We start from the raw sequence: 25,106 nt of genomic DNA on the forward strand, positions 1-25,106 counted from the left end.
CTTTTTTGTCAACATGTAATGCCCTGGGTTTATTTTGTGAGAGTTCTGTCACAATTTTTCCAGGTGGGATTAAAAACCTTAAGGATAATGTATGCCATTGGAGTGGGCATTCAGACTTCGGTACTGACAAAGCACTAATAGTAGTCTGTTAAGTACCATTCTCTTCACAGAAGAGAGGTCAAATATTTCCAAAGGAAGGCACCCGATAGTTGTGGTTCTGGCCTTGCAGCCTTCTGGAGAATCTTAAAAGGAAAAAAGCTGGCTGTTTTAGAAACTGGAATGATGATACACGTACAGCAATTACTGCATTCTTCTCCCTTATATTCCTTTTTCTTAAGAACAAGTAAAGAATGAAGTCTTAAAAACAGTTATACAATAAAAAAATACAATGTCTTTGAAAAGGGCAAGACAACATAAAAACTCCAGTTGTAAGGACTCCATTTGCATACTAACACTTTTTGGTGTGCAAGGAAATGGGACTAACGAGGGGAGCAGCAACATAACCTTAGTGCTTTAAGTACCAGAAACTGCCCACATGCCTGCGGACAAGCTAGGATGGGAGAATTCAGACTTCATTATTAGCTTGTTACTTGTCTTACGATACTCAAACAGGAAGATCCCCATTAAACAGTACATTCCCCATTTTTAAACTGATGCCTTTTTAAAAAATTCTGTATGTATGTCACCATTTTTCACATGATACACAGAAAACTCAGGGACCCAGAGGGGAACCAAGTTATGTTATACCATTTACAAAATACCAAGGAGTCCACAGCTACCTAACACATTTACTACAGCACAGGAACCAATGAAGGTACAGTGTACAAAAAACTGTAAACACGGCACAATAAATAGATAAAACAGCAGGTTCCGCACCATGCACATGATGTGATGACACTTTTTCATCTCTATACAATCTCACATCTCACACTCTTACTTTGTTGCAGTTTGTTTCCCTCCCACCCCCCACCCCAAGTGCAAAGCATCACAAATGAACAGTTTTGTATTCAAGTAACATATATACAAGGGTATTACAAATATGCAGTACTGTACAGATAATTGCTGTATTGTTAATTTACAGATGTTGATTCTTTCCTATTAACAGTAAGAAAAGAAAAACCAAAGCATGAGAGATGTGCATTGCTGTCAAGTCCCCACAGCTGCCATGGAAACGCAATGTGCGGCATTCCATCATCCCTTGCATTCAAAATGCTACTGATGCATAGCACCTAAACAAGTTCCCAAGGCTGCAGTTTCACTCCTACGGAAACTACGTCACCTCCATTGCTACTGTATTGTCCGCTATATTGTTCAGTGCTGGCTTCTCTGTTTCATGGTTTTCCCTGTTGAAATAATAATAACAGAATTAACAAGACTGGAAAAAGATAGCAAAAACTATTCCACAGACAACCGCTCATCAGTACTGGAGAGCTGTTAAAATGTAGCAAAGGCATTAAATTGAAAAGCAGAAAGACCTGCACATGAAATACACTCATCTTACACTTCCATATTTATTGCGTGCTTAACTCCCAGCAATGACTGCTTTGAACACTTGCCACGCTGTAAAACCTACCTATAAACCACCATAGGAAACAAAAAAGGGTGTTCCAAGCATCAAAATTTGTGATGAAGTAATAAAAAAAACATGCAACAGAAGAAGTTGCTGATGAAGTCACTAGTTACAAAATCTGGAATCATCTAAGGAAACACTGAACTGACTTCCTGTTTAACCTATTTTAATTCATCTTCTAGCCAAATATCTTAAACTAACAAAGGCAACAGAAATTAAAATGACAAATACTTTTCTCAAATTTTGAGATACACAAAATATAATACATCCTCTGAAGTTTTCTGCAGTGTTCAAATTACAGAAACATCTTTGAACGCAGCTGGACCAACTCTACCCTACACTCATTCCTGGCAGACTTACTTTTAAGGACAGACACACATTTAGTTTTGGAATAGTTCAGCCTTCACGTAGAACATAAGAGCCAAAAACTGTACTCACCTCGGAGAATTTTTATATGACATAGTACTAACAGATCATAAATTTCACTTTTGAGCTAACACTTGTTTTTGATCTGGCAGCTAGCAGAACATCCTGGAAACTTTCAGTGTAAAAGTCTGTCTATTCTTGTACTCCTCCCCAAGTATCCCTTTTTGGCCACCATTATGCACACAATGTTAATTTAAGCCAGCCTGATCTAATAAAACTGTTCATATTTGCCGTAACTATATTTATCAAGCAAAATAAAGACAGGAAAACATAAGCAGATATAAAAAACCTACCTTGGTACTGCATCCACAGAGGATGAAGCTGGAACCTTGGGCACCTGACAATTTGTTGCTGCAGCCAGCTTTAAGGCAGATGATGGAACAGCACTTAAAGTCCTAGGTATATGTCGTGCATTGAGTGTGGTAATAGAGTTTACAGTGGCAACTGATGAGGGTACAGTTAATCGAATGTTGTTCCCAATCAGAACCTGAGTTGTTGCAGAATTGGCAGCAGTAACTTGGTGACTCAGTGCACTGTGGGAACTTGAAGTCTGCGTTATATTTGAAGGCTGTAACAAGGCTGAACCTGCTGTTGATGATGAACTTGTATGGACAAGTGCTGTAGGTGTAGTACTACTGAGGTGTAAGCCCTTGTACACTCCTGCAAAAGAAAAATAAAACAGTAAGCTCATTTTCCAGAAAATACTCAACTCCAGACAGACATATCTCCACTGTAAAAATCAAGATGCAATCAAATTCTGTCAAAGAGTTGCATACCTGAGGCTTGAAGAATGCCATTCACCCCAATTCCAAGCACCACATCATCCTTCATTTTGAATCCCATCAGTTGTTCTGATGTAACCAAAGCTGAAGCAGCAAATTGAGCACTAACAGAATCCAGTGTCTTGGAAACAAAACCCTAAAAAGAACAATGGTGGCAAATATATGTGATGGAGGCTTCCAAAAGTCAGTACTCTCCCCATTTTAAAGCTACACACAAACTAGTAAAACACAAATCAATACATGTAAATCAGAACTGTGGCCCAGTCACTCTCTCAGACCAAATTGTCAGCATTTGGTACAACTAGTTAGAATCTGAACTGTGATTTTTTTTTCCATGCACCTTTAGCTCCATTATAACAATGGAGAAGAAAATCCCCACAACTATTTAAAATACAAAGAAACTTATTTCCAAAGTTCTATGGAACAACATTGTTTCACAGGTCAACTTGTTTTCATGAAATTCCAAACCCAATTCAGAGACTCAGAGGTTCAGATTGCCAACAACTTCTGAACCTTTTTATGTGTCCATCACCACTGTAAACACTACACATTTATGAATATTAGACACTTGCACAGCTGTATGGAGGACATATTTAGGAGTTAGCTTTAGTTATTAACTAAAAATCCTGCTCTAAAAATCCCCCACTATCGAGGATAATGACATGGCTGGAGATCTCTGCAATTCATATTTCTAAGGCTTTGAAAATTTCATTAATTGACTGACCCATCTTTTTTTTGTTAAGAGGGAGCAGAGGCAATGCCTGCCACACTCACCTGCAGTGTCCCTTCTAAACACTTTACAGAATGGCTATGATGTAGATTCAGGCGAAAGCCACTTTCCTGTTGGTTAGTTTCAAGGTTCTATGGCAACAGTTGACAATTAGAGATGAACCCTGGTGGGAAACAATGAGGGATAAATCATAGCACGGACAAATCCCTCACCTGTGATGTGTTGGCAGAGGAATTACTATTTGCTTGCTGTTGATGAATTTGTGCAAGCTGCTGTTTCTGCATTAGTGCCAGTTGCTGTTGATGTTGCTGGTATTGTTCGGCTGTAAATGCTGAACAAAATATAAAACGAGAAAATACTATATCAAAATATGTAGGTGTTGTGTATATAAACACATCTATTTTATAATCCTAAAAAAAAAAAAAAAAACCACCCAAAAAAACCACCACAACAAATTCCTAAGAGCCTTAAATGCACCTTTATGGCAAAAAGGCTATCACCCTCCTAGAAATTTTTGTTCAAATTAAGCCTTCCCTTTTAAGCTGTTTTTTAGTAGATAGGCTTTAATTGCTCTGCTGCATTTAGCTCAAGATACCAAAAAAAAAAAAGGGGGGGAGGGAGGAAGGAACCAAAACACAATCAAAACTACCAAAAACTCTGTAACAACTGATTAAAAAGAAATTACAGGAAGAAATGGCATCACTGTTTTCACTTTGTGAAACTACAGCATTATTAGTAATGTAGGTTTATATGCAAAACTTGGGAACTGCACGCTTTCAGCCCTCACAGATAGCATTTTGAAGGTAGCGAGTACCTACAATTAAGATTTATGTTTAAGTCTAGTTGAAAACATTAAATTGGGCATGCTTACAACTGTGCAGGCTATCATAGTACAGTATTTTTGTTGGTTTTAATCACACATGTACAAGCAACTCCATCAGTATAGAATCTGACAGAACTACATCCTTCTCTCTAAAATCTGTGAAAGGTGACCCAGCAGTCAGTGCATCACAAGTCAACTAGAATTTTATCCAGCTAGCCCGCAAGTATAAAATTGATTAAAAAACCACAGTATTCGTACAGATTCACAAGGGGATGCCCAATGGTGCAGGAGTGGGGAGTCATTAGTTCATTGATTAACTTCGTAATATGTTAGGTGTTTTGTGTTTTTTTTTTTTTTTTTTTGAATTTTCATTTCCAAAATGAAAGGAAGTCTCAGTTTTCAATTTAAAACTGAATCAAGGCTGGAATGTGAATCTCCTTGCAAATTCAGTCTAGGATACACCTTTCAGATTTTTCCTTCAATTTTATCTTTGGATTGTACAGATGCTCCCAAATAAGTGCTGTAAATAGTATTCACACTTCTAGAATGCAATGGAAGTCGCACTTTTGTGGAATTTCACTACTGTTGGGCAACAAATCACCATCACACTTGAATCCTGTTCACAAATTGCAATTTTTAAATTTTTTTTTTTTAATCTACTCCTTCAGGCTTGCTTGCCTGAAGATAATCTGTTTCTATCAAAACTATAATCATCTCCTGCTTCTGGATACAACAGGATTCTGAAGAGCAATTGTACCTTGAATAACAAGTCAATAAAAGTGGCTAACCAAAATAAGAATTAATATTTGGAAACAAACAGAGCAAACACTGTTGTGCATTTTTCCAGTGTATTTGTGATTCTTTTGGGTTTAAAAAAAAAACAAAAAACAAACAAAACAAAACAAAAAACCAAACAAACATTGTTCCAAATCCCTCTACTATGTACTGGAAATAGCACTATACTATTACCATCACTTTGCTATTTGAGCACTTGAAGTTATAAATTCGGCTGTTACATTCAAGTTACTAATTTTTTTTTTAAGTAACATTCTTCAGCAAGTAGGGATGTAGCACTTATTTATATTGCCTTAAGTGACAAATTACTTCCCAGTACTTGTATAGTTAAACCTCATTTCAACGTGCTTCATTTCTTCAATGTTTTAAAGTTATTCCTAGGGGAATAGCTTAGTAGTAACACCATTCATTAATGCCCTTACTAAAAAAAAACCCCACAAAAACAAAAAACAGACACAAACAACACACCACAAAAAAACCCCCTAGAATTCATAGACCAAATATTCAGCAGTTGGCTGTTTAAATTTTAATTCTACTTTATATAAACTGAAAGCCCTTTAGATTTTTTTTAAACTTTCACCAAACACGGAAGTTAGAGCAAGAAAGCTTTAGCACACAAAGATTAGCACGTAGAAAGCTGAGTAGCACAGGGAGAAAAATGGATGTACTGTTCTGGTACTGACAGATACTTCATTTATATTAATCATTTAGTAGTGACTTATTAATTAAATTTTTTTAAAACCCCTAAAATTTAGAATCGGTATGGTTTAGCCAACATAGTGCCAATGATATTGAAGGTTCCATGTATTAGTAAGGTATTTTATCCTACAGTATGACACTGTAGATATATTGCTTAGGAATAGGTGGCATAAGTGATGTAAATACAGACAACTCGCAGACTGACAAAGAGGAAAATGGGCAAAAAAGAATATGTTATACCACTATCTTTGACTGAATTAAGATTAAAATTTCCACCGTCATAACCATCTCACTTTTGTCCATTTGAGTAAATAAAATTTATTAATAGTTAGTTTCAGTTTTCAAGCCTTAAGTATATTTCAGATTTTAGCTACAAAATAGAATTGTAGTAAGCACAGTCACCTATGTTGGTTTAACCAACTCCAAAATATTGTTTTCTTTTGGAAAAACAGGAAATAAAGTTTATTGAGACAAGCTGTGTTTGTTTAGGATAGTCATTATTTAGGGCAGTCTTTAAGTGCTCCCCATTCTTTCTGGAAGCGACATTTAGAACAACTGTATTTTTCAAGTTGTGCATCGGTATATTTCTTTTTAAGTAGTCTGTCACCCTTGCAGCTGTAAGTTTCCCACCACTATGAAAACAGTTATACAGCTGTCAAAGTAAACAAGTGACAGAAGAACCCCACTACGACCACCACCCTCATCCATATTCAAACTGCTTCTCTTACTTCTGCTCAAATATCCAAACACACTTACAAATACTGCCTTGAAAATGCAGTGGAAATGGCTATTTACCTGTCATATCTGAAAATACACTCAAGAACAATTTATTTCAGGTTTTTCAATTTAGGTTAAAACATTCAGCGACATTTTTGCTGCTTCCCTTATTAAAGGTAAAAGCCTACTAGACATTTCAAAATACTATTTACAACACAATCAGAGATTTACTGTGAGATTCTGAATTAATCAGTTGCACCCAGTTTAGAAGCACAACACTGCCCATAAAGGACTGCTGCAAGCTACAGCCTCCTAAGATAATCTGATTGGTATTCCTTTTCCATGCCACAGCATATCCAGATACGCTCATGAACCAGAAGAGGTTACAGATCGTAATTACAGAAGCTAGCTCTTCCCTCTCTACGCTAAAGAAGCACTACATTGATGGTTTTACTGAAAACATTACTACTGCTGAGAACTATCCAAACCAAAATTAATCATTATTTCTTTTGAAGACCTGCAAACTAGGATAGTGTACTTTATTCCTCTTCTGTTAAAAGCCAGCATGTATTTTGCTCACTAACACTGTCACTAGGTTTCTTCCCCTCCTTCTCTCAGAGTAGAGTCTATGTTACACGTCAATTGAAAAAAATAAGCCTACTGATTGTGAGATATAAGTTGCTTTTGAAAACTATCATTTCCATGCACAAAAAATGTTTGTATGTACTTTACATGAAAGTACTTCCACCTATTTAACCTTACATACTCATTTGCTGTGGCACACACCTGTGACTGGAATTGGGGAAGGCCTTCTGGGGAAATCACGGGTGTACTGACTGACTGTGACTCTACATCTGCAGGCACAGTCCTAAACTTCTCAAAGAGCTAGTCTAAGTTCAACTGCCTTTTTAAAAAAAGCAATTCAAGTAGAATGCATTGCAGACCATAAAAATGTAGCCACTATTAATGGGTTAATTATATGGCTTGCAGAGAATACTTTTTTCTTGCCTGCAAAGCTAGCACAGATGCAATTGCACAGGTGCCAAACTTAGTAGCTTAACATCACTTTCTCTAGAAAAACACTAAGAGCGTCCCCAAGAACTTTCTTCCAGAAATTTTATTACCTCTTCTCATTTTTATTCTAAAGAAGAGAAAGGGCACAGCTGAAAATCTTTCATCTGTGTCAGAGAAAAATAGTAAACGTAGAAGTAGCAAAAATCAATGTCATTTTCTTTTGTGTCATACACTGGTCTTTATCTGCCTGGAAAAAAACAGCAGGGGAGAAGCAAGCCCAGATCTTTTCTGTACACTTAAATCAGCAACCATGTTTCTGGAAACTCAGAAGAGTATTGCTACACAAAGCTACACAAAGTTACATATTCCTGATATTACTGGAGACCTTCAAGGCTTTAAAAAAATTAGTAAAGCAACAGACAACTGAACAGCTTCAAGTTAAAAAAAGGGACAAAACGTAACATTCAATTGTTAAAAACGACACATGAGATTTTAAAACAGATTCTTGCTTCAGCAGCCCTAGACAGGAGTGCAGTGTTTACAGACACTTCTCAAACAGCATGCTAGGGCCACAGTGGTCATGGTTCCATCATACAGTAATGACTATTTAATACTACAGAATTTACTGAATTGGACAGTGACAGAACATCCAGTTTCATTCACTACACAGAAGCCAGCGAGGGGTGGAGGTGGGAATATCTCAACCACTACTACCGATACACTATAAATAAGAACTTTTCAGTTTCAGAGTATCTCCACTGTCTTTCATAGCTAACAACTGTACCTTCCTCCCAAACTTCTACATACTTTCCAAGACACTTTCAGTAATTTATGCAAGTCACCTTACTCCTGAAGTTAACCTAACCCAACTCCTTTCCTAACCTTAAACATTAGGAACCTTTAAGGCACAACCCTACCTGGAGTTACCCACATCTCAAGATGGTTGGTCAGAAGATCGGTAGCTCGAGTTTTACTGAGAGGCTAGGCTACATGAATGCTTCTTACTTGTTCGTTTGCAGCATACTGTTTTGAATTGGAACAATTAAAACTCGGTATGCTTCTGAATTCTTTCTGGTAGAATTCCGATCAACTTACAACATTTCAGGTGAGACAACCTTCAGGATTTTAAGTCAGTACATCGTGTTACGCTGTTATCCTCTTCATTTAACAGCTTGGGACAATGCACACAACTATTCTGCAACTGTGTTAGTGCTATACTTTGGCAGCAAGTAAGAGAAATGTTTTCTGGCTTACAGACTGCAAAAAGGAATGGAAGGTAGAAGAAAAAGCTTCAGGAGTTTGCAGCTATGAATACAAGGAAAGAAACATTGTACATGACTGAGACTGATTGACAGGATAAATGACTGCTTAGTATCTCCTTAGCAACAGGCACAAATCTTGTGCAATAACTCAATTTTTTTAACAACACACTACACTATGAATATGTTTTCCTACAATCATTTACATAACTATAAGCAAGATGTTTGTAATCTTTGGGATAATTACATATCAATTTTTTGCTCAAATTAAGCCATTGAATAATATTTTTCAACTGAATGATTCTGTTTACATAGCTGCCAAATTCCGTGGGACACTGATACTCAACAGGTGTTGTTTTCTGGAGCACAGAGTAACAGTGATGCTGTCAATTGACTTCTCAAAGATCCATAGCTCTCAGCAGTTTTATACTGCAATATAAAACTATTCTTACAGTGCTAACTAGTTTTACCACAGCATTTAACGTGTACTAGCCTTACAATCCTGTAGGTTACGTTTAGCTTCTCTGAAAATGCAAGTCCTTCCCAGAAGTGGCCGAAACCAGTGAGGATAGGGGGTAGCTGTGGAATCTGTATGAACAGATTGGTCTTTGTATGGTAAACAGCCACAGCCTCCCCTCCCGACTACTGCTGCAAGTTTTACTGTGAGGTGACTCACTAGTTGTTAGGCTGCTTCCCTGAAGTAGAAAAATATAGACTTACAAAAAAATTGACCACAAGAACCAGTTTCCTAAAAACCAGGAAGCATATCCTGGAAAGCAGAAAATGCACATGTAAACTCCTGGTCCCTCTACTAGCATTCCTTTTGATTTCCTGAATAGAAGATGCTCACTAGATTTGTGACAGAAGCTGAGCAATGACCTATCCAGGTAAGCATATTCTTTTTTAATAAAGTTTAAAAAAAAATTTAATACTGAGAGACTCAAACAGCTTAATTAAACCTTCCAGCTAATGCTTCAGTCCTGTTAAACATCTAAAGAATTAGATATTTAAATTAGAGAAACTTAAAAAAGCAGTTGCTTCATAACATCAAGTTAAGTATCTGTTCTCACAAGCAGAAATGTTATTTCAGGAGGAAAACTGAAGCATTAAGATTATATTGGGTTCAAAGAACCTCTCTAAAAATCCATTCAGAGTGCTGGATTCCCTGATCCTTCCAGCTGAGGTGATGGCCATTAAAAAGGCAGTTTTGATGAGGTAACAGAAGAAAGATCACACAACTAAAGCTTCCAATTAAGAAAGCCCATCAACTACAGAATGCTAAAGTGTGTGGAAAGATGATATATCATGTTAACGATGTTTTCTTAAGGGAAATACATGAGAGCATCACATCCCTGCTGTATAAGAGAACAATTAGTGGTTACTAATGCCAAAGTGCATGCAAAGCAAACATCATTCACAATACTAAGTAATCCAGAACATCACATTTTTTATCTCTATCTTATAAAGAGACGTTATCTGGCTTACGTTGCCTGATTAAAGATTTTCTACTGTATAGCAAGTTCTCACCAGTGGATTCGGAAGATTGGAGAGACTTAGAGCCATCAGTGTGATTTAGTATTTGATGCACCAGGCCCAAAGATGTTTCACTTTCTGAAAAGAAGTTCAAGATTGATTTTACTTAAACATGGCATTATTAGACACTATGAGAACATGAATCATTATGCCCTTGATTATTACTAGAACAGCCTTATATTTCAGCCCAACCGAACTTAAATGTGAAATTCCTAACATCAGAACTCTAGACTTAGAAATTATAAACTACATGAGAGAGAGAGAGAGAGAGAGAGAGAGAGAGAGAGAGAGAGAGAGATGCACTCCCTACTTGGTAGCAGAAGAAAAACAGACAGAAAATAATTAATGAGGATTTTTACTAGCCATTGAATGAAAGCTAGAAATGCATGCTATGCATTTATATTTGTCTGCCCGTCATTCTTAATATGAGTTTCCACTGAAATGTCACAGGCCAGGTGGGGTACACACAGCTTACTCCGCAGTTATAAACATGACCATCCTCGCATGGGATGCAGACAAAGTGTAACAGTTTACACAAGCCCAAAGATCCAGCACTTTGGAGCAAAGTATTACCCCAACTGGGCTGAAGCTGAATGAAAAAATCTAGTGTAACTACAAAGTCTCAAAGTCTCCAGAAGTGCTCAGATGTTTTAGTAAGTGTTGACTCTTCCCCCATGCCCAGTCACATTTCCCAGACTAAAGAGGTTTTTCCTTTTAAGATTTCCTCCCTCAACTAAGCCTAGGCTTGGCTATAACCTCTGTTACTCCCAAGGCCACTGCTTCTTCAACTAGGATCTAAACATCTCAGCCACAGATGGACCAAGACTGTTAAGTTCCAATGATAACTGAAAATGGCCATTATAAATGTCAGTATTTTTCATACTAAGTTTATCCTCAATGTGAAAATAAGCATTTGGAAAAGGGAAGAGTAAAACAGAGAGCAGTGTTGAGACTATTACAGATACAAGGGTTAAATAAAAAGATCTAAAGACAGCCAGCGATGGCATGAAAGCATTGAAAAGGTAGGACAAGTCCTTCTACTCTGGTGGGAGGAACTGCCACAACGATTGAGAAGCTTCCTCCTGCCTCCTTCCAGGAAAGGGATGCCTGAAGATGGGTGTCAGGTATCCTTAATGAGAACACAAAAAAATAGTATAGATCCATCAACCAACATTACAAATTTGGAAATGCTAAACACACATTTGGGAAATGGAAGCATAGTTCACCATCCTGCTAGACCCCCAAGTGTGCAAACTTGCTTTTAAAAAGCAGATTAAGAGATGCAAAAAAAACATTCAAGTTTACTGGGAAAAACGTTATTTCTATGGAATTCCCACAGAAGAAGTTACTGAATAGCAAAGCACAACTTGCAGCACATCATCTAAATCTCTAGTTTACAAGAAAATGCAAGGTAAGCTACTCTGGATTCTTTAACTATATTCTGGATGCCTGCAGTTTTTCATATACAATAAGGTCTACAATCCCAATCGTCAAAACTCTTTAAGAATTTTCAGTAAGGCTTCTGCTAGAATACTTAAACAACTTCTCAAAGAAAGAATTACAAATTTAGTGAGTAGATTCTAGTTAACTGCTGGCCTCTTTAGTCTTGACAGCTTGCAGACTTTCTTTTCAAAGTGATCCAGCTTCTGGATGAAGAAGGCAGAAAAGAACAGAATGCAAGACAGTTGCCTGGTCTTACTGTGGAGCCTGGGAACCAGTATTCAAAAGACTGGTATCTCTGGTCTGCCTTCTAAACACAAGGCTGCAACAGAATTATACATGCTGTGCACTTTTAAATGTCTCAAACTTTTGCCTACTAGATGCAAACATCCGAAAATATGCACGTAACATATTTAACAGCAAGTCTCCAGCAGAAAGCACAGAGTCTCTACAATCTGATGTAGTTCAAAGACTACCATTTGCCTGGCAGAACTAAATCAATCAATTAATTTAACAAGGAAGACTAAATTCCTGGGACACAAATACTTCAGATGAATATTAATGCCTACGGTACACTCCAGAGTTAAGACACAAGCTCCATCTCTGAAGATTATGATTCAGAAACTTGATGAGATTGTCAGCAATACAGGCTCCTTTTCTTGAAGTATTTGTTGCACTTTGTTCAGAGTGAATAGCTTCCCCACTGAACAAGTTATTCCTCCACAAGAATCAAGCTTTTACACTCTTGCCTGCTTTTTAGTGGTGTTCTGTATAACATATGCCTGGAGATCCTTGAATCGGCTCTTCTTGCAAGAGGGCAAAGGATGCTCTTCCGTAATTCTTCAGTAAGATGAAAAGGAACCAACCTCTTCAAAAATGATGCTACTTTTCTTGGCCACTTGATCCTGCTGCCGAAGTCTATCCTTCAGCACACAACAAGTCCAGTACAAGCCCTGTTTTCAAGTAACTTGTAAGGGTTTTGTTTGTTTGTTTGTTAAGACATCCCTTCTCAGTTTACACACAAAATCTCAATGCAACAACTTCATCTTCCACAGATCTTTTATGCTGAGCACTCTGAAAGCCAGGACCAGAATAACTCGCATTTCTTCAGAGTCAAAGACACTTCAAAATGTTTATAAAATGCCTGGCTCTTTGGGGAAACCTCTCTCCAATCTTCAGGATGAAAAACAATGCTTCCTGTAGCCAGAGAATGGTATGTGACAGCACAACGTTTGTAACATGTCCTCTGATTAACAGAAGACCTGAGATACCATCTCAACTTCATGCCTGTACTGGCCATGTATAACAGACTTGAAAAGCAAGGTTTCCCACAGCAATTTCTCCATGTCAGCAGCATGTTGTCTGGATCATTCAAGGTGGAAAAAGCTCAAGACTTCTCTAAACTTCTTCAATATGGAAACAGACAAAACTTATCATGTGATGGTGAACGATAAACACAGCAACACAACCACCTCTGCTGGCCACTACAGAATCTCAGTATAAGCTTCTTCTTAAAGGTAAGAAATACGTTTTAACCACAACTCACAGTAGCAGCAAAAGGATAAAAGGATTTTTAAAGGTAGAGATGCATTAATAAGTATTTTCTGGTAAAAAGACCTACTGCCACTTCAAAAACCTAAAAGGCAAAGAGAAACAAACCTAAAAAATCCACACCCACAACTCCCAGCTTTAAAGACAGCTAAGAAAAAGGAAGAGGGACACTCTACAGCATTGTAAATCTGCAGTAGTGACTATTAGAAAAACTTTAGTACAGATGTTAGATACCTGATGTTCTTTACAGTATTTGCTAGGGAAAGTAAGATGACATAACTCAGCAGCTGCAGCCCCAACTGACACATTCCTTAGAAGAAGTCAAACTCATACATACGAGACATACAAACACACTTGTAATGTGTGTAGACAATGTATCTTAAAGAATTCTTTAAGAAACTGAAACAAGAACAATAGAAGACAGAACGGCACCAAGATGAACTAGACCACATGCTCCTTTCAAACACCTACACCTAAACAGACGATCATCATTACACCACATATACACAAACTCATATACACCTCCAATGCTACAAGAATCCTGATTAAGATTATAAATAATTATACGGGTACAATATACCTGGTTATATTAATAACAAGTGACTATCCAAAGACTGTGGTAACTAATTTAAAGTATATGTATGAATTCAGACATAGTTATATTTTTTTATTGAGTATTTCATTCCTGTATCAAACCCTAACAAAAATATGAATCTAAACTCCACAACATTTAAAATTTGGAAAAACTCAAAATACTAACAAATATTTTACACAGATGATAAACCATCTGCATAGAATTCCAAGCACAAATGAATGTAATATGCTAGGTACTTATACGTATGTATTACTTTCCCACAGGCTTCAAAACACAACCACACAATTAAAACCTTGTACAGAACTCATCACCATAAATAACGATTGCATTTAATTCCTAAACGATGTAGATGAATAACTTAATCATCTATTTAAGGAAAAAAGATTCGGGGGTGGGTGGGGGAGTGTGTGTGTTTATTTATACACACACACACACACACACAAAGACATATGACAGAAACACAATCAGCCAATTTTTCAAGTCTACTTGATTTTCAGATGTAATGTATTACCCATTAATACTTTATAGTGTATTTACAATCTATTCATTCACGCATCAGTTTTGTTTTCACACTAGTAACCTGACTACCATTTTATCATAGTTCAGACTGGCCACTAGACAGAGGATACTCTCATTCAGTTCTGGACTTGGTTTACTGATTTGAAACATTGGAGGGGCAGAATTTGAACACCAAAAGCTGTACTTAGATCACAAACCAGAAGAACTGTCAATTTTAGCCCTAATACATTTCCAGCAAGAAGAGTCATAAAAGAGAAAAGAATGGGAGATAGGGGCAAGGACCTACTCTAGGACAGCACAGAGAGGAAGCATGAAATAAAGCAGCAGAACAAAGCTGCCCACTAAGTCTAAAAATGCAAGGACGAAGAATTTTTAGGGGGGGAAAAAAAACCCAAAACACCAAAAACAGGTGGTGCAGAGAGGAAAGGTACAAAGTATACTGGAAAACAGGACGATTAAAGTAATCTGATACCAGGGTAACACTCTTTGAGCAAATCTCCAAAACATCCCACAGGTTAGGGAGTTTATTAAGTATATGCATCTCTCCCCACCCAACTCCTACATTATCCAGGTTTTCTAATTTATTTCTAAAGCCGTAATTCAAAATGGCAAGGAAAACATGATTCTAGAGACTCCTCACAAAATGGTGGTAAACTTTTAAAGTTATTTCTTTGTAAAAAACATCACTTTACTTTCTATAAAAAGATGACATTTAATGTACTGACTGATCAAAATTCAAGAGTTATTTAAGTTACATTCTAACTATGTAAATACCAATCTTCCAGTGTGAAGAACCCAATATAAACAGTGATGCTATCCAATAGTACTCCAATTATAAAACAATTAACACCACATCAAGTTTTCTTAGAGTCAGGTCCTCAATTCTGTAATTCAGGTTCTAGAAGATGTAATCTGCCACTTGCTGACAAGAGATGATTAGTCCAAGCGTTTTGCTAAGCATGAGCAGATGCATCAGTGGGGGTGGGCTGGGTATTTTTTGGATGGGAAGTGGCATTTAATTTCATGTAAGTGCAAATAATAATTCATAACATGCCGGGATTTTAAATGCAAACATTTTACTTAAACATTTCCCACCACCACCACACCTTGTACTAGAAAAAATTTGGAACGTAATATTTGCATCAACATGTCAATCAATGTATTTTTAATTTTAAAATTCCAGATCTTCAGAGTCAGCTTAAACCCTACACAATACTGGTTTCTAAACCTTCATATTTCTAAAATCATAATTGCATACCAAAGTAGCATTTGCATAAATTTGAGATGCAGTACACTACCACTAGCAATAAATACAAATAAACATTCTATGTAGCAAATAAAGAGATAAACGTGAAGATGGGCTGTTACCATCAAAATAGACCATGATGTAGAGTATAGATGATCTAATGATATTCTGGATTTTCTGAGCCAAGTTTAAAATTTCTAGAAGCAAGTTTGTCAAAATAAACATACCAAAATGTGCTGAACCACTGCTACTTTTACTTTGTATAGAGGTACTGCATGTCTGGGTCCCGGGTTGTGCTGTGCCTGTTCGATTTATACCCCTGTATAATTTCCTACAGGAGAGTTCATCATTGTCACTGTCATGTAGGGATGGTGTCCGAGGCCTAAAATGCCGCCATCGACATGATTTGATATTGACTAGTATCTGACTGAGGTCTTTCGAGAAAGATTTGTCCGAGGTATTTGTTTCTGAGGTATTGGCAAATTGACTGATTGAGGAGTGTTGTGATGAGGAAAACATTTCCAAATCCAGCTGATGAAATGTATTATCGTAGTCCGAATGCGCTCTGTCTAGTAGCACCCTAAAACCAGGAAAACAATGCAGAGTTATACAGTGGCAAGAAAATACCAAGAAAGTCACCCGTTTGCCATGTGTGCTTGGGGAAGAGAAACGGATAGAAGAAACTACACAAAACTGTCCTACAACAAGCAACACCCCCCCAAACAGACACAATGCATGACTATACATTATTTTACAACAAGCGGTATGTTTAGGTTTCTCTTTACAGGTACATTCTAGCTTTTACTGTTTGAACAGCTGATGTACATCGTCATGTATATATTAAGACACTGCAACAACATATATAATTTTTTTTTTTTTTTTAAATCATCAGGCTGGAAGATAAGAGTTCCACAATGCAAAGAAAAAGAACCTAGAGAATAAAATAAAATTGCTTAAGTAACTAAAAAGTGATTCAAATGCCCTCCTAAAGTAACTTCAGTTCAAAGGCCTTACTCCCATATATACTGAATATACCTACAACCATCCCAATGCAATGGGGATGTCACACATTAACTTCCAAATCCCCTTGCAAAATCCCAGTAAGAGCCTTCACCTCCCATTCTGATTTTGCTGATAGGCCAATCTGACTTGCTAATATGTTAAGAGGTGCTAAGCATTAATCTGAAAGCCAAATCATGTTCTTACATTTGTTTTAAAATAAAATTTAATACCAATGTACCATTTTCTTAAAGACAACATGCAATATTTAAGAAATAGCACTTATACACTGAACAATTTATAAATTGTTTTTGATAAAGAGGCTTAGAAGCAAAATGCTTGAAGTCAGTCCTTAATTCTTTGATATCTTTGACAATGTTTGAAATTTAACAGTTATTGTCACTTGTAAATATTCCTCCCAAAATTTTCCTCTACAACTGGCAAATCACCAAATATGGTCCAAACTCAGAAAAGCGTTTTCTGAAAAATGCGACTTTTGCTATTTTTAAATGCTACTATTTGAAGACAACTATGTAAATCATTTAAATACAAACCACCAATCACAACTGAAAACATACATGTATTTTCACCTCAGAACTGGGAGTGCCAGCAATAAAAAACCCTAGAAACATTTAAGAAAACAGTATTAAAGTGGCTTCCACTACCGCAAAATATAAATTGGGACATTAAGCTAAGGAAACTTCTATCAAATGGAAGTATTTAAAAAGTCAATCTCTCTGATGTCTCCATTTTTGAGGGGCTTGGTTTTTTTAAACTTTGCTCTTTATGTTTTACTGTTTTTTGTTTTGGTTTTGGTTTTTTTGGGTTTTTTTCCCCCCATTTTATTTTTAAAAACAGCAACAATTATGTAGCACTTACCTTCCACCACGGCCGACCCGTCTTCGTGCAAACCCAATACACCTCTGGGGTACAGTGAGGGTGGTTAAGCAGTATCTGTAACGCACATCTCCTAATCTTCCCTCTTTAGGGCTACTCCATGGCCAGTTGCCAGGTTGGTCTAAATGAGGCTTAAAATAATTTTAAACAATTAAACACAAGATGTTCTCCCACAATGATGCTCTCTCTTATGATACATAAGGAAATTCTACTTACAGCATAGTACTGACAGCCTGCTTTTCTACGGAAGGCAAAAGGACCATCGGGATCATTTTCTTCCTCAGCCTCCGAAGAACCAGACAAAACCTTTAAAGAGGGGATGGGGGTGTATAAGGAAAGGTGTTAGTAAATTCATAAGTTTTACTTCTATCCTTTCCCCAAGAGCAGCATAGAACTCTAGAGGTCCTACCTGGGAGAGAGGTTCTTCATCTGAGCTAGGAAAATCATACTGATTCAAATCTTTAGCATTGAAGACTGGCAGTGCAGCAGGGCTTGTCTGTTGAGGAGTAGCAGCAGCAGACAAAGGTAAGACTTTTGGCTTCTTCTCATACTTTCTTTTGGGTCTAATAACATCAGGTTTATCTTGCTGCAAGGAAAAAAAAAAAAACAGTGTAAAATTACACACACAAGCAAATTAGATTAAAACACGAGTTTTAGAAAACTCCTGTGTAAGCAAGCTAAAAAGTGAACTCATCTCTCCACCATCTTGATAGCAAAACATGCAGTCGTTTCATGAATATCTGTATTTCATTTCCAATAATTGAAACGTTTAACAGACACGGTGGAATCAAGCACTGTTTGTTCAAACCGTGCTAGATAAAACACTAGCAGTTAAGATAACAGTACTACTTTGGAGAAGTAGATCAAAATATATACAATGATCTTGATGAGGCACCTTTTTATTTTCTAACATTTAAAATTAATAGGCATTTATGCAGTGTTAGGGAATTACTAAGTACCAAACAATGCTTTAAAGGCAAAAATAGAAGTTAGACTTCCCAAAGATACCTAGAATCTCAGAAAATCCTCTAAAAATTAAACACACTTCCCCATATTACGCAAAGTCAAGTTTAAGTTCATTTCCTAAGTTTACAAGAAACAGATTTCTTTCAAGCTGCAAGACACTGCATTGACCCAACATCACTAATAGGTAAGTACACTCCAGCAATCTCAATTACAATGATCTACTATCAATGGAACTATTCACTGATTCAAGCCACCTTGTCAGATTCAGAACAGCCTTTAGACATTCTTCAGTTATAAGAAGTCTTTGTTTAAAATTCAAATTATACCTCAGCATTTCTCCTGTGTCACCTGACCTATTTAATATGCTCAGTTGTTGGCATTGTAGCTATGCTTTGTATGACTCAAAATTAAAGCCTGCAGGAAAAAAAGTGCTGGTCGGCTTTCTAAATCAAATAAGGTTATTTGATACTTTACTTAAATACAAAACCAGACAAAGATATACAGCATGCTGGGAATATCAGTGGATCAGAAAAAAAAAAATAGAACAAAAAACAACCCTCCGGATTAAAATAACTACATGAATTTAGAACAAGGTACGGGTTTTACCTTGTTAGTCCTACCTTTGTCCAATATCTAGGTACTTTTGTTCAGGTCATCCTAACTTTATGGACAGTATTAGAGAAAAATGTCCGTATTCCCCAGAATAAGAATACAATTGCACATGTCCTTTTGTCTGTAGTCGTCTATACTTCCTTTATTTCTGTCCTGAGGAATGCCAGCAGTCTGTATGTTATCCTCATAGCTCCAATAGAACAAAGCATTTTATTCCAGTTGCAGCTCTGCTAGTCTATTCCAGCTTCCACCCTCCTCCCATCCTAAAATGCTGTAACTTGCCTATGTAGCAGCATGAACTAGTCACCTGGTTACTGACATTACTCACTTTAACTTTAAAGTCTTTCAGTTCCATAGCTTCTTGGTGTTTAAAAGGACTGCTGTTAGTCACAGGAATGATGGGAATAGCATAGGTAGGTTTAATCGGCTGCCGTTGTGCCATGACCTCAGACATGATCTCTCCACTGTAGTCACCCAAATTATACCTGAAATCAGAAATTTTTTATTTATTTGTTGGAATATTTACAATGCATGTCTGGTAAAAAATGGCGCAACACAGAGAAACACAGACTAATACTTGCAACTTGGGGTAAAGGGACATCCAGGATGACAGCAAGAAGTATAAAAAGTATTGTTCCAGAAATCATGAATATTAACATGTAAACTTCATTGCAATGACTAATGCTGACAAATAAATAAAAGGGTAACTACCCTGTAAAGCCTGTAACACATCTGCAAAAGATAGTAATGTAAATGAAAGAAGCAGAAACTAGAAGGAAAGAACAGGAGCTTCCCTCCCTCCTCACTTGAGGACCATTTAAAAAAATACACATTTATTACCCAAAAGGTTTTAAACAGTAAGAGAGAGCCCCTTATTCATGAATCCTCCCTCTTTTGTGTTATGGAATAGTTTCACAACAAGCAGACCCATGAAACACATAACATTTCAAGTCCTGTGGAAAGTGCTGAGTTGAAGTGCAGTTTTCCATTCTGAGGGGGGCATTAGAGTCTTCCCTCTATTCAACAGCTTATTTTCTTGAAAAAGTTACTGGAAAATCTTTGAGATTTCTCCCCTCTCTATTTCTACTGTAAATGGTCAGTGCTTGAAAAAAGCGCCCCTAGTAGAGAGGACAGACTGACATTCAACTTGTCTCCCTAAGAAACCAGACTAAAAAGTTAGTTTTAGAGCTTTAAAACACTGACTCAAAACATTTGTTTTCAAACATGGATGCTTAAGCTAGAGAAGTCTATTCAGATTCTAAGTATCAAGCTAAAGAACAAGTCCACATTGCAAATGTGATTCTCAGTTGATTGGGAAAGTGACAGTTGACAGAACAGAGCATTTGGTCTTCAGCACAGCTGACAAACAGGATGTCAAAAGAAGCACTAGTTGGAGATGACTCACGGAACAACATGTTATACTGTATGAAATGCTTATTTGTTTTCCTCAAGAGGGTATTAGATCAAGGTTTGCTAAAAAAGAACAGCGACAATGAAGAAAAAGAAGAATGGTCATGATTGGAAATGGCCTTAAAATTAGTTGGGATTTCCTTAATCTATGCATTTAAGTTTAACACAAATTTCCATAGGAATTTACCTGAAACTATGATCTCTCTTCCTGTGTAATATATAGGATATATACATACATTTGAAAACATGTACACATGTAATAAAACAATGTAATTAGTGTGACAGGTCACTTTTCCATAATAAGCAACTTCCTAACGTTTTATTTTGCTCTCCATAGCCATATATGAAAATATGCTATCATGTAAATGTGAAAGAGTCTAATCTAAACACTTATTTTAAAAATCTCTCACTGTTTTAAGTATTTGTGGGAATTGCAATACAAAGTACTTGCCAAAGCTTTCTGCAGCAAATTTTCAATAAACATTACCTCTTTTCCATAATTTCCAGTGTTAAATGCAGCAACTCTCTCTTGCTTTTTTCCCTCCTCTTTATCATCTCCAGGATGGTTACTGCACGACTCAGATCTCGACGCAGCTTAAGCATCTTCTCGTAAGATGCTTCATCATTTTTTCGATTCTGTAAATACATAGTGTGTATGTTTCCCCACATCATTTACTTTAATTCAGATTATTTAAGTTATAACTATTTATGTATATTAAAAAAAAACCCCACACACTAAAACAAAGAGAAGCACGTGCATGTTATCAATGAGCTATACCTTACCAACACCGTAAGTAGGTTTAGCAGTACATTTAGTGAAAAAATAATAAATACAAACTTCCATTCAATAGCTGTCCTAAAGTAGTTTCTTTACGTATTTACCCTTGTAAATTAAAACAAAAGAACGCCCCAAATTTTATTGTTTTATACTACATAGCAGAATTGCTTCTTTATATAAGCTACTTTTTGAGATGGGGGGAAGGAAGAGAAAAAAAAGCAAAGTGAGGTATTGATCTACTTACTTTTCGTGTCTGCATCTTTTCTGTTCGTCTTCTAAAAGCAACATAAGGATCATTTGTGCTGGAACCATCTCGCTTCTCTTGTTTCACTGCTGGGATAAGAGAGGGACCTCGACAGTTTTTCCTCTTTTTAATCCAATACTCATACACTTCTCTGATCAATTCATCATCTTCCTTCAGCAACAGCTTGGCCTCTTGCAGGCTGACTGGCTAAATGTAAAACCCAGCATGTCACTTTCATATAGCAATACACAGAGTGTATATTTCAAATTCTTTATTCAAAGTACCGTTGTACCTGCTGACCGCTGCCCTTTTCTAGTCTGTCTATCATCTCCTCAAATTGCAAAGGAGAGATGTCCATTCTTTTCTTCAACTTATTCACAAAGATCTCATCTTCTGAATCCAAGTCATAATCCGGCTGCTCAGCATCCAAACTAAAAGCTAAACGATACAGTGAAAGTTAAAGTTAGTTTTACTATAGAAATGTTTTGTTCTCATACCAGTGTCTGGATGTCCATGACACTGGAGTACACACCAGATTCTTCTGAAGACAAAACCAAAGTTATTTGTTTGAATGTTGTAGTAATGCTACTTCGAAGTCGTATCTATTTTTTTCTTGAAAAAAATTATACCATTAAAAATCAGGAATAAAAGTTGCTATCTACTTGACTATGCTTTTGTTAACCAATGAAAGCTTACTAGCGGTCAAGCCAGCTAGCAGCTTTCTACCTCATTGCCTTCAATAAGAAATTTTTAGATTGGTCAAAATTTTCAATGCTGTCTAGTATTCTGCAGTTTTATCTATTGTATTACCAACAGTTAAGACTTCAGCCCAAATACACTTTAAAGGTATGTCTAAAAAAGTATGTGCAGACTGTATTATAATGACGTATTCTCATCAATGATTTTTGTGATGTAGATGAGTCAGACTAAACTGGCCCAGCATGGTCTACCCTATGTAAGCAGGGCGTCTTCAAATACAAGTAACATTTTGCAGAACACAAACAACTGTTCTGTTTTCCACGATATCCTATGAAAATGCAGCATTCTGCATTCAAACGAAGATCTCCCTAGTTCTCATGCCTCATTCAAGTTGTTTTAGTTTGTAACAGACACAAATTTCTTCCCCAGTGCACACTTGGAAACACACTGTGAAAAGCATCACTTACTTTTAATAAATAAATAGGTAGAATACAATGCAGCTGAAAAATCACTATTTCAGCTGTTAGACCACTAGATAAGGAAAAGAAGAATGAAGAAGTGTAACCTTAGTATCAGCATGGAAGACTGCTAGTATTAGTCTCTCCATTTGCCTAGGAGCGGAGCAGCATGCTCTAATACTTTAGGCTACGACTGAAGGTTGGACTGATACAGAAGTCTAACATTTAACCAAAGTTAATTAGGCATGAGATCCATTTACATAGCACAGATACTACTTTTCAATTCTACTAATTACACAACGCAACAGAATTCTGCAACAGATGATATTTTTATGTTTTCAAAAGTTATCTGAAGTAATGAGGTGCTCATATCCAGGGCCACATCCAAACAGAACAGCTGCTGTCTTCCAACAAAACCAAAATCCCAATACATTTACAAGTCATCAGTGATATCAAACCCACCTATTTTTAGATGTAGAATACTTCCATTCAGGCACAGGCAAATACTACTACGGCTGTCATTTCTGCCTGGCTTCCCAATCCACTCTACTGTCATTTTATCCTGGTTAAGCTTCAGGGGACAGGTACTCTGTTTCTTAAATATGTATTATATATTCTCCTCTTCAAGTAGATTTGTGTATATCCTTGCTAACAAACCTAAACTTCCCTGCAAGCTGTAACTACTGTTATAAAGGGCAGAATCAGGCTTTTTGAGATTGCTAAACTTAAAAGTATTAACATACAGACATAGACTCAAGAAGGACATCTATCTACTTCTTGATCAAGAACTAAATATACCTCTTCAGTAAGAAGTATGTATTCCTTTACATGTTGGAAAAAATTAATTCTCAGAAGTCAGTCCTGATGTGAGCTCAACAGACATTTGAAAGTAATCTCTTGAACTACTAGCAAAATAAAAGTTATTGGTGTAGACTTTGATGAATGAGTTACTTTACTTACGCTGTATGTGAATCAGCTGCTTTGGCATTTTAAATTCTCCAGGATATATAGATTCATAGTATGCAATATTACTTTCTGCTTCTGGAACCGGTATAACCATGTTATCCCTCTTCTCTCCATATACTTGTTGTGCTGAGATAGCCCGTTGGAGATGGTGTTCCTAAAAACAAAACAAATCCAGATGAAAATCTGAGAACATATTTTCAGAGCTCAGACTTTTTAAAGTTGAAAGAAGTCTATTTCTTTGCATATGCTCTCATTCCAAATCCCTGAGACCAGACATAAGAAATCAGTATCGCACACTTGACTCAAAATTGCATTCCATAAACTGGAAGGTTTTTCCAGTAGGTGGAGCTCTCCCTCTTACACATACACAACACTTCAGTTACTAAACTTAGTAAATCAAGTTGCATGTTCTTGGCTCACTAAGCGACATAAATCCATCTTTACATATTGCTGGAGAGACACTTAAGATTGATTACATATACAGATTATAACAAGTAGCTGCAGACAGTAGTAGCTCTGGTATTAAACCTGTACTTGCTACAGCCATTTATTGCCAGTGATGTCAGAAAACCAGAAAGGAGGCCTGCCATCATCTCCTATTATGAAGAGAAGCAACTATTTTTACCCAGACAGAGAAATGATTCCTAAAGACATTCTCATTTCCTCCAATGTTTTCCATTATCCTCCTTTTTCCCCCTCCTAATCCATCAAATAAAGTTTATTATTAAACTATAAACCATGATGTTGAGAATAATTAACTTTTAGAAATCTGCAACTGTTTTTCAAGCTTAAAAGTAAATTACATTTATATCTGTTACTACAACCCAAGTAACAGATCAGTAACATCACAAATTCTAGTAATCTTCTAATGCTACTATTCAAATGCCTTCCATTCTTCCTGTGGTGCTGTCAAGACAGGAAGTAGTATCAGCAGAGTTCATACAGAGCTACCAACAAAAACCCACACAGCAAGATGTGTGCATGTATATAAATGGTTTACTGACTATGTAACCTGGTATTTTTTCCCTAGTACCAAAGCTGGTTTCTTAAGTTTCTATACTCAGATGTTCCTTCCCAGGTGCTCAGTAAACTAGTGCTGCATCAGCTGTGCCAATACAGCTATCGGTGAGATGCTATAAACCAGATTACCAAAATACTCGAAACAAGAACTGCGACGAAAGGGTAGCAGGGATAATCGATTTTAATATTGAAGTAAAAACGTATCAGTGTTCATCCGTATGATCTTATTATGCTTTTGTCCGTTTGACCTCAATTTACCTCCTCTTCAGTACAATAAAGACAATTAACATCTTCTGTCTAAACTTCAAAAAAAAAAAAAAGAAAATTATAAAATAGGCTTTATTGTAAACTGCAGTCA

General features: G+C 36.7%; 1 protein-coding gene across 2 annotated transcripts; it reads right to left on the minus strand.

Moving 5' to 3' along the window:
* On the minus strand, window positions 1-23,876 carry EPC1 (enhancer of polycomb homolog 1 (Drosophila)). 2 transcript variants are annotated; one of them, XM_009580842.1, is made up of 14 exons: window positions 23,723-23,876; window positions 21,898-22,043; window positions 21,606-21,812; window positions 21,071-21,219; window positions 19,502-19,658; window positions 18,005-18,181; window positions 17,812-17,901; window positions 17,578-17,726; window positions 15,927-16,279; window positions 3,721-3,839; window positions 3,553-3,639; window positions 2,773-2,914; window positions 2,290-2,656; window positions 1-1,343 (listed from the first exon to the last, which is right to left on the minus strand). In XM_009580842.1, the coding sequence occupies exons 1-14, from the start codon at window positions 23,820-23,822 to the stop codon at window positions 1,271-1,273; spliced, it is 2,316 nt and encodes a 771-aa protein (XP_009579137.1). In that variant the 5' UTR covers window positions 23,823-23,876; the 3' UTR covers window positions 1-1,270. The 2 variants fall into 2 exon arrangements, with proteins under 2 accessions (XP_009579137.1, XP_009579138.1); XM_009580843.1 differs by lacking the exon at window positions 3,553-3,639.
* Between the last annotated feature and the right edge of the window lie 1,230 nt (window positions 23,877-25,106).

The sequence above is a fragment of the Fulmarus glacialis genome, unplaced genomic scaffold (assembly GCF_000690835.1).
Source record: "Fulmarus glacialis isolate BGI_N327 unplaced genomic scaffold, ASM69083v1 scaffold34526, whole genome shotgun sequence".
NCBI classification, from domain to species: domain Eukaryota; kingdom Metazoa; phylum Chordata; class Aves; order Procellariiformes; family Procellariidae; genus Fulmarus; species Fulmarus glacialis.

What these genes read in the sequence shown, in the direction of transcription:
- EPC1 (XM_009580842.1), bottom strand. Translation starts at nt 23,822, where the DNA reads ATGGTTATACCGGTTCCAGAAGCAGAAAGTAATATTGCATACTATGAA. An exon ending in TGAAAGACTTTAAAGTTAAA is followed by an intron (nt 18,182 to 19,501) that starts GTGAGTAATGTC and finishes TTTTCCTTGCAG; the next exon opens with CAAGATAAACCTGATGTTAT. An exon ending in CGGGTCGGCCGTGGTGGAAG is followed by an intron (nt 16,280 to 17,577) that starts GTAAGTGCTACA and finishes TCCTGGTTTTAG; the next exon opens with GGTGCTACTAGACAGAGCGC.